General features: G+C 43.8%; 1 protein-coding gene across 2 annotated transcripts in view; it reads left to right on the forward strand.

Annotated features, from left to right (window-relative positions):
• Positions 1–10,903, forward strand: part of GIT1 (GIT ArfGAP 1) — a 132,901-nt gene that overhangs the window by 97,831 nt on the left and 24,167 nt on the right. For both annotated transcript variants that reach the window (XM_044283647.1, XM_044283648.1), the window contains 2 exons: positions 9,198–9,295; positions 9,387–9,498. In XM_044283647.1, the coding sequence (XP_044139582.1) occupies positions 9,198–9,295; positions 9,387–9,498 (210 nt within the window). The remainder of the gene's footprint in view (positions 1–9,197; positions 9,296–9,386; positions 9,499–10,903) is intronic.

Here is a 10,903-nt window from a genome sequence, read left to right on the forward strand (position 1 = left end):
CCATAAAGCTGCCAATTTCTCAGCCGTGTAAGCAGGCTGCAACAGACGTTTTCATGTTAAGCGAGCAGACAGAGCCTTTTCTGTTGCTTCTTCTTGCTCGCCCCCAGTGCTGAAGAAACGCTGGACCACACGTCAGGCTGCCCAACTTCTCCTCGCCAAGCTAAGACAAGCAGCAGTTTATCTCCCGGTCGCCCCATCCTTACGTCTGGTTGGTAGTCAGATGGATTTTGGAATATCTCTCTGCATCCGTGACGTGAGGACAGGTCTTCATTACTTTTCATGGTGTCTCCATTGCTGTAAAGTGGTTGCTGTTCAGCTGGATACAGTCTAATGTTCTCTGTAAGTAGCCATGAACTGGGGAGAGACTTTCTACAATGTTCTTAATTGGGATTCCGGACAAAGTTGAGGAAAATGTCTACACCCAAGTTCTGATGATCTCTAGATACCTCCATAGTGAATGATGGGAACAGCTTCACTTTAGGCTTCGAGTCTTTGTGAAGCTTTTAGAACTTTGTATCTCATAAAGCATAATAAACAGCAAAAGTACGGACATGTTCACAATCTTTGAAGACAAAAACAGGAGTGGATTCAAAAAGATAAGCCGTATCACATTCTCAATTATTATTATTTTTTTTTATCTACTCCTGATTTTGGCTTCCAAAACTGCTTAAAAAAACCTGAATATGTAGCCGTTCCTCGAGTGGAAAGGCGCATTCACTTGTTAATGAAAGTTAATACATATTGGTTCATTTATTGATTTCACTGAATGGATGTTGGTTTTTTATTTTTTGGATTTCTTGTGTCCGAGAGAACAAGTAGATGGTAGTGGGCGCTGGACATGTTTTACACTAACATGTAGGGGACTGAACTAATTATCTGCCTAGGAAAATCTTCCATCTTCCCCAGATGTTGTGCAACGAAGAGCAGCAGATTGAACTTTTCCTCCTGCTGTCTACATTGCCTAGAAAGGATGTGTTTTCCTTGCAAAACTTTTTTTTTTTTAAAGCCATAAATACTATATTAAAGTCTTTAGTTGTGCAGTGTTTGCGTCACAAGCAATGTAGCGTTTATTGTTACAAGATGTTGTTTTTTATACTTTGTAATGCTTTGTGAGAAGTGGTGCCAGTTCTCAGGTATGACCGTGCAGACTACTTTCCCACAGAAGGCGTTCATTTAGGGGTTGCCACCATGTAACATGAATATGTAGAGGCTGCTGTGTATTCCTGGAGTGACAGTAGTGTTGGGTTCTGTTAGCAGTAGCGCCATTGTTTGTCATCATCGGCCCTATAGAGTTTATGATGGATCTCCGTGATTCTAACAAGTCTCCAATATTATTCCAGTTGTATGATGCGATTCTGACTCTGGAGCTGCACCTAAAATACACAGGGGGAAGTGGACAACCATCTGAGCATTAAGTTGTTTTTAGTTTTATCTGGCCGCATAGGGATTATCAAATCGCTGATGCAGATTTGTGCTGCTATACTTCATATGTGATTCTTTTAAGTCTGTTGCAAATTTGCATGATTGACTTTAAGGAATTGTCCACTTAGAACACTGCCCTTCCTATAGGTAGATCCTCTGATCAGCTGTTCCCACCAGAGAATCTCCCAGCAGGCCACATTTCCCAACAGGGGTGTAACAAGTAACCGTGGGGGCCCCAAAGCAAAACATGTAATGAGGTCATAACGGAATAATAACTACCTTCAGCCGCAAGTTCAGAACACTTAAGGATTAGGATTATTTGCTTTTCCCTTATGCACAGGGATAACGCACTCAACGATGACACAGTAGTGGGATAATAATGTGCAAAGTGAAGTTACAGAAAAATAATAATGTACACAGCAATATCACAGTCAGTGAAGGGATAATGCATGCCGTGATGTCACCGTAAAGAGATTTGATGTCATAGTACAGGAATAATGCTTATAGTGCTGTTACATTAGTGATGTCACAGTAGTGGCATACTACTCTGTGAGGTCACAGTAGTGGCATACTACTCTGTGAGGTCACAGTAGTGGCATACTACTCTGTGAGGTCACAGTAGTGGCATACTACTCTGTGAGGTCACAGTAGTGGCATACTACTCTGTGAGGTCACAGTAGTGGCATACTACTCTGTGAGGTCACAGTAGTGGCATACTACTCTGTGAGGTCACAGTAGTGGCATACTACTCTGTGAGGTCACAGTAGCGGCATACCACTCTGTGAGGTCACAGTAGTGGCATACTACTCTGTGAGGTCACAGTAGTGGCATACTACTCTGTGAGGTCACAGTAGTGGCATACTACTCTGTGAGGTCACAGTAGTGGCATACTACTCTGTGAGGTCACAGTAGTGGCATACTACTCTGTGAGGTCACAGTAGTGGCATACTACTCTGTGAGGTCACAGTAGCGGCATACTACTCTGTGAGGTCACAGTAGCGGCATACCACTCTGTGAGGTCACAGTAGCGGCATACCACTCTGTGAGGTCACAGTAGCGGCATACTACTCTGTGAGGTCACAGTAGCGGCATACCACTCTGTGAGGTCACAGTACAAGAGAAATCTACATTTATCTGTACTGTGACATTACCGCATGTGAATTTCACAGGTTATCAATAATCCAATTAATCAGTAATGTCACAATACAGGGATAATATAACATGACTTCATAGCACAGGAATAAAACACAAACTAGAAAAGCTACAATTTTGGGGGAAATTGTGTGAAGTGTTCTTGCCTCCACCAGTAGTGGGTGGAGTAACTGTGGAAAGGCTGGACTGGGCAGAGTAACTTTTTGGAGTGGGCAGAGTACCTGTGTGGAGTGTTTGGAGTGAGTAAAAATAGTAAACATTACACTAACCAATTGATTGATCAAATGTAAAAAGTGCACATGGCAAGCTTTATAGAGTGAGAAATGCATTTCAACTTTTATTTATTTATATAGCACATTTAATTGCAATGTTGTTGCCCAAAGTGCTTCACAATTACATTAAAACATATATTTCTAAAGACATAAGCAGCGGATTTGTGTCGGTGGGCTTGTAAATGAGGGAGTGGTGGCAGTTTAGAAATAATGTCCTGATTTTTCAGCTCACTCCATTTCACAATGCTGCTGTGGGGCTCCGGATCCCGAAAGCGTGGGTATGAAAGGTCCAGTTTAGTCCAGCGTAGCTTTGCAGCTCTAGATCTTTCCTTTAGATGGCATGATGATATTCACACAGCTCTAGTTTCTTTTTGTAAATGTAGCTAGTTGAAACACCTCACATACTCTCTACTGTATAAAACTTATTTCCAAACTTTTAAAGGGGTTGGCCAACCTAAGTATCAAAAATCCGAAGTGCCCCAGACAATAGCCCAAACTATGAAGTATTTATATCATGCTAAATGTGCTGGCTGTGTCATTTTTCTAATCTGTTCACCATGACATGTTCCCCTGAGGAGCTTCCTCAGACAGGCTGTGTGGGCGGAGCAGCTGGAAAGTGAAAGTAAATATCCCAGCATGCATTGCAGAGGAGTAGTCACATGACATCCCCGCCCACCTCTGTTCCTATAGAGACAGGAGCCCCTCAGACTTCTGTACAGACACAGCAATAGAAAGCACATCCCAGTCCCAGCAGTAAGGAGAGGTCACTTCACTGGCGGTTGCCACGTTCAAACGGTTGTAGTTTAAAAATATAAATAAATCCTACAGCAAAGAGCTTTATATTGTGAGAATCACAAGACCCAGACCTACATTTGATGCATAGTATGTCTCTGAAATATATAAAAAATGAAGGCACAGTCGCAGTTTAGAAATTGTCCTTCAAGTTTGAGCTGGCTAGAGTGGAGTTTCAATGAATGTCAATGGGCGGCGAGTTGCAAACAAATGGTCATATTGTGAAAACTATAGGACTATGGCTTAGCCGTGGACATTTTTAGTGGCAGCAGGGATAGCTGAACGTTTTGATATAAGATTTGTGTAGGAGGGCTTGAAAATGAGGGAGTGGTGGCAGTTTAGAAATCATGTCCTGATTTTTCAGCTCCCACTCTAGCTTTTGTCATCTCCCACTCTAGTTTTGAACATTCCGCCATTCATTCCTATGGGACCAATTTCGCCACAGAAACGCCGATATTTTGTGAACCATTTGGCGAAACATTCCACAAAGTAATAGCACAACAAATCGGGAACAATCCCCACGTTTCGGTATATTACTGTCTATGTAGTGTAATAACTGTGGGAGGAGTTAGGGTGGTAAATTTGGCTACAATAAGAATGTATATGCAGGAACACTCAATACGGTTAGCATGTACATTGTGACCTCACAGCATGGGAAAAATATGATGTCCCAGTACAGGCACAGTGATAAATCTGGACTAATGCAGAGAAGAGATGATGCACATAGCAAGGTTAACCATGAGAATCCACCCTGCATTCCTTCATCCATAGTCATCACTAACTGCTCCTTATATCTAAGCGGCGGGGGTGAGCCCCATAGCCGATGCTGTGACTATCACATTGGTAGTTAGGCCCATGCACCATTTGCAGATACTCTCTTCTCTAGCCACCTTCCCCCTAAATGATATATGTATGCCCTAATCAAGCACCTAGATGGCGGTTGTTCTGAACAGACATCCCCTTTAGCAAGCCATACATGTGCTGTACATGTTCTGTGTCGGTTTCCCCAGTCCTCAGAACTTGTGCAGTGTTATATATTGCACCAAATACAGCCTTTCTGGTTGTATGACATGGCATCCGAGAAAGCCGTGAGGAATGTATTCTTATCCACTATATTTGTCAGGGTGGGAGTTGTAGTACATGTAGTGAAGCTGTGTCTTTCTTCTGACTGTAATGACTAGCGGCCAGGAAATCTGACAATGACCAGTGATTACCAGCACACTTTACTTTCCTGTCTCTGTGCAGCCGGCTAGTGTGACTGTTAGTTTCTGTTCTGGAGTGACCTTAGTGTAAACTTACATTGGTATAAGTGCATTTAAAGGGGTTGTCTGAGGTCAGAAAATAAAGAGTCTGCTCGTGTCCATGAGCTATGTCGGATATTGCATTACACTGAGCTGCAATACCAGACACAACTGTCACAGCCTTTGGTTTTCGCTGTGACACTGTTGCCACATTTGCGGTTGCCCGTGGCAACGTGTTGCTGTGAGAACATGCGGTGGCAGTGTCTCTGCCTTCTGGGTGATTTCCAGGACATGGTTGCCACGCATGCTGTTGCCGGTGGTAACGTGTGGTTTGGCATGCTTGTGTGTGCACTTCCCCTTTATGTTGTAGCCTCCCTCTGTCTGGTGCTGTAAGGGTTAACTACCTTGCTGGGTGTGATCACTTGTGCTTCTTATACCTGTGGCTTTAGGTCAGGAGTCAGTTGTACTCCAGCCTTGGTGTGTGCTGGAGTTAAGCTCCTTGTCTGGTTGTTCCATCTGTCCAGTGAGGGCCACCCTTGTGGTCATCTATGTTATCCCGGTGCCTCCTTCCCTTCCTGTCCCTGGTTGTATGGAGTGGGTCATGTTCAGGGTGTTTGTGTGTCTAGTTTGGTGTTACATGTCTGGTTGTGTTTGGTGTCCAGCATGTTTACTAGACATCCCCCGTCTCGTGTTATTGCAGCTATGGATGTCCTGGGTTCCTGTGTGGTGTGTGCTGTGTCCTTTTATGTTGGTGTGGACAGCAGCACTAGTGCACGGGTTACAGTCAGTGTGTCTGTGGCAGATAAGTGTGTTATTGGTTTCGCTTACCTGCCATCTCCTTAAGCTGTATGTGTTCCCGTCTCCTTGCAGTCTGGCCTCAGATAGACTCCTGTTCCTCCATTACTGGGATGAACAGGTCGTCTCTTCCCTGCTCCTTGGTGAGGGATTACGAGGGCGACTTAGGGTCTCTAGGAATCCTGAGTATGAGTCGTCCTACCATCAGGAGCCGCTCATACGGTGAGGAGTCAGGGAGAGGATTAGGGACGCTTTAGGAGGTGACCTGCTCCCTTATTACTCCCTTTTGGCCAGGCTGATCCCCTTTTACCCTTTGACACCGCACGGTGGGTGGTTTCCCCCACTCCCCGCCGTGACAACAGCCCAAAGGCAAGAATGGTGCTGTTTCAGATTTCTTTTTATTTATTTATAATTTTTACTAAGACAACCCCTCTATTAAAGCAGGTTCCTCCATGTGATATGTTTAACTGTCTGGTAGGACGAGGAGCCCCTGATCAGACATGTATAGCATGCCTTATTTATATGTCAGAAATGTGTGCCATGGGAAACGACATAATGGAATAAACAAAAATCTATATAAATCCAAGCGGCTCACCCCCTGGACTGTTTTAGATAAGGTGCTCTAGCTGTATGACTCACCCGTCAGAAAATGGGAAATTAGGAAAATAATTATTATAGATAGGCACGCTTCATTAGGAACCACCCAGAAGCATAAACCCCTATTAAGATATTTAATATAATACGTTCCTAAACAAAATATACTTCTAACTTAAAATCCTAAAGATGCTTAAAATCAGAATTCCCCGATGAATGAGCGTTTGCTTGTTAATCAGGCAATTGGCAGCTGTATTACACTTCAAGATGATCGCTAATGAGCGTTCATGCGAATGCTCGTTAGCGAAGATCAGCCAGTGTAATACAGCCTTTACGTGCAAAACCTTAAGTTGGAGTTTTTTCAGTAAAATAATGGCAGCCCAAAAAATATATAAGGCACAGAAAACTGCTAAACGCCAGAAAAAGACCTGTGTCACAACCAGCCTAAGCGGTTTTCTAAAATAAAAAAAAGAGCAGCTTTTTTTTTTTCTTCCAAAGCCAGAAGTGGATTAAAAAGAAATGGTGAATATAAAGAAAGGACTATTTCTTGCTGCTGGATCCACTCCTGGCTTTGGCTCAGAAACTGCAGCAGTGTTTTTCCAATAAGCGGTGTGTGAAACCGCTGTGGTCCCATACAGAGGCAGAAGTGCGTTAGGCGCTGCTGTATCCTGTGTGTCTCTGGTGGGTCTGTCAGAGCTTCTTGTACAGGGATGACAGCTCTGATCATGGGGAGGCCCTGCACAAGCCGCAGCATGTGCGCACACACCCAGTAATCCTTCCTGGCCTGCTTGGTGTTAGAGAATTAGGTTTCCTGGGATGGCAGGGCATAGTGGAGGGAGTCGAATATATGAATATGCTTTTGTTTCTCTCCTCCTAACGGCAGCTGAGAAAACAAAAGTGAGGTTAATGGGAGCTGTGTAATTACAGAGTGGGTGCCCAGAGAAACAAACCAGTGCTGACGGCGCAGAGCGGCGTACGCTCCAGGCACAGGTGTCTTCCCTTATAAGACCGCTTTGTTGCCCTTGGACAAGTGTCAGGATTTCCCCTAGATCTCGCCCACCTAGCGTGCTGTCTTCATGCCAGCCATTCTTCATTGCTGCTCCCTAGGTATTGATCATGCCGCCCGACCACGATTCTGCCATTATGTCTTTTGCTGTGCAGAATTGATTTTCTCTGAAATTCATTATTTAACCACTTGATCAGCATGAGAGGACCCATGTTTGACGTAGTTTTCACATTAGACCAGAGGGTTGTGGGGAGTTTCTTTTTCAGACAGTCCAGCTTGTTATAGTTACACAAAGCAGATTTGTTGGAGATCTTTCTGCGACATGAAATTGGTACCGTCCATCTGAATGGGTTTGCTCTGGCGGCAAGCACGTGGATTTCTGCAACCCCCATCTTGGTGAATGCAACCCTAGCAGAATTCTGCAACAGATTAGAGTAGGTTCACACCTACCAGCAGCCTATCTGAGTTGATTGGATCCAGCCTAGCCGGATACTGCCGTTCACCGCCAGACGCCATTGACTATAATGGTATCTGACAATAATAATATATCCTTTTATGACATACTGTATGGATGTCGCAGAGATCCTCACCTGTTATCACTAAGGAAAGCTGTGGCTGGCCGTGTCTTACATACCAGCCATTCATATCCATTGATGGTCTGCGTAAGCCAGAGCAAGAGCCGCTGATGTTGGCAACTGTCCAAGTATGGCCACTCCTCTGTGAGAAAGCCCCATGAATTTTAAGACTGTTGGGGTATGACCACGTGCATGGTCATGTCATGGATGCGGTTTTGAAGGTGCCGTGCAGCCCTTAACAATGCAGACCGAATAAATAATCCGGCCTGTGTGGCCGCGCAGTACTCGACACGGCCACGATGTGTGGCCATACCCTTACTTTGTACCATCTAACAAGTGAGCTACTAGCTTTTTTGTTTGCCCTTTAAAGGGAGTCTGCCTGCCCCCCTCTCCTTTTTGATTAACAGGGTCAGGCGAGATGACTATGCAGGAAACGGGCCCTGTCAATCAAGAAGGAGGAGGGGCTGGCAGAGGAAATGGGAGTAGCATGTGTGCACAGAGTGACGTGGGCCCGCCCTCTGTGCACTTAACTGCTCATTAGCATATGGATTAAATGACTTTTTTTTCCAGAATGAAGCAGGAGATCTCTAAGTGAAAGGTATCATTACATTCAGCTGATATAAACCTTCAAGGCATTGTGCCTGGTTTAACAGCGTTTTTCCTGGTAACCGATTCACTTCCAACACCTCCACGATGCTGAAAATCCGTAATGTTCTAAGTTTGACTAAGGCTACTTTCACACTTGCTCTGTTGTTTTCCAGTATTGAGATCTGACAGAGGATCTCAATACCGGGGAAAAAAAAACGTTTCCGTTTAGTCCTCATGCATTCTGAATGGAAGGAGATCTGCTCAGGATGTCTTCAGTTCCGGCAGTGTTCCGTTTTGTGTCCGGTCATAAAAACGGATCTGGCACTGAAAACAATGTAAGTCAATGGTGACTGATCCGTTTTTTATGGAGCCTAAACAACTGGATCTGTCACCCATTGACTTTCAATGTATTTAGGGCGGATCGTTTTTTTTTTATTTTTATCTGTGTTGATTTCACGCAACCGCATCCTAACGGAACGGAGGCATCCTGATGTGCAAAATCAAAATGGATCCTTTTAATTCCGGTATTGAGATCCTCTACCAGATCTCAATACCGGAATTAACAACCCAAGTGTGAAAGTAGCCTTATGTAGGCCGTAAAGTATACTTTAGTGATGTGCCGGAGTTGAAAAGGAATGCAGATGTGGTGCCGTGAAGTATTCTCCTCCTGTAGGGTGTAGGACACCTGTATGCATCAGCTTACGAGAAAACATGTGGTTTGCTCTCTCCTCATTCCCTCTCCTGTGCTTGTATCCAACAGTCTGGCTGACGACGCAGAATCACAGCACGTTGGTCACGGAGCGCAGCGCTGTTCCGTTCTTACCGGTTAACCCTGAATATTCGGCGACTAGGAATCAGGTAATCTCAGCGTCCCCCTTTTCATCTCTTTCTGATAACCCCTGTCTGTGAGATACGCCTAGTGTAAAAACTCTCGCCTTTGTCTCTTTAGGGACGCCAGAAACTTGCACGTTTCAATGCTCGGGAGTTTGCCACTTTGATCATTGATATTCTGAGTGAAGCCAAGAGAAGACAACAAGGAAAAACCTCTGTAATTTCTACAGGTAATCGCTGCCACTAGATTAAGAAAGTTATGTTTATATAATTTATGCCTGTATGTGTATGTATGTGTGTGTATGTATATATATATATATATATATATATATAGATAGATAGATAGATAGATAGATAGATAGATAGATAGATAGATAGATATATACAGAAAAACAGGCGATTTCATGCAAATATCTCAGCATATCTTGCATAGTCCCCCCAAATGCTGGATAATCTGTGTTCTCCATCCAGGTACTCGGGCGCTACTGCAAGGGGCAGATGTAGATACTATTGGCATCAAAGATACTGTAACTTTAGATCAAATTCAGAGGCAATTGACTCCCAATTGCCACAGGCCTAAAAGTGGCTGTACATATTATATAGAAGCGGGTTGATGATTCAGCAACCATTGAATGAAAGATCGCCTGGTTAAAGGGGTTAAACGTGTCCCCTCTCCTGCAGATAGGGCCTAAATATCAGATCAATGCAGTTCCAACCTCACAATCACAGTAAGGCCTCATGCACAAGACCGTATGTATTTTGCGGTCCGCAAAAAATACAGATGACATCCATGTGCATTCCGTATTTTGCAGAAGGGAACAGCTGGCCCCTAATAGAGCAGTACTATCCTTGTCCATAATGCGGACAAGAATAGGACATGTTCTATTTTTTTTTTTTTGTGGAACGAAAAATACAGAAACGGAATGCACACGGAGTAATTTCAGTTTTTTTTTTGCGGACCTATTGAAATGAATGGTTCTGTATATGGTCCGCAAAAAAAAACAACAATGTAACGGACACAGAAAGAAAATACGTTCGTGTGCAAGAGGCCTAACAAAAATGATCGTATGTGCTTAATGACTCAATCTGGAAAAACAGGCATGCTGGGAGTTGTAGTTTTGCAACAGCTGGAGGCACACTGGTTGGGAAACACTGATGTAAAGGACACCATAGGGAAGATCTACCCACCTGATTATTGCCCTGATAAGAGAGTTTCCCATAAGACCCAAGGCTTATAATCCTGACAAGCCTGACATAGATTATTAGGCTATTTTTTCCAGATCTGCTCAGTGAATGTCTTTTATAATGCATCAGGGTAACATATAACTCTCCGGATGCAAGTACACAAGGAGGTTAAATGCTTGTGTCAAGAGCCACGTCTGGATGCAGCTCTCGTCTTTCGCTATTATCAAGTTGCGTTTCCCTTGACATAATTTGAAAAGAAAATCGCTTTTCATAACCTTGTGGACAGGAGAGCTCCTCGGAGGGCCCTAAGGTGTTCCAGAGACCTGTGTGTGGATAAGAAAGCCGTGAAAATGTATCTTCTAACTTTTTCCCTTAGATCTTTATAGAACGTCCAATACACTGGACTGTAGTTTATACTTTACTTTAGAAAATCTGGTAGTTTGTCGTTTT

The sequence above is a fragment of the Bufo gargarizans genome, chromosome 3 (genome assembly GCF_014858855.1).
Source record: "Bufo gargarizans isolate SCDJY-AF-19 chromosome 3, ASM1485885v1, whole genome shotgun sequence".
Taxonomy (NCBI): domain Eukaryota; kingdom Metazoa; phylum Chordata; class Amphibia; order Anura; family Bufonidae; genus Bufo; species Bufo gargarizans.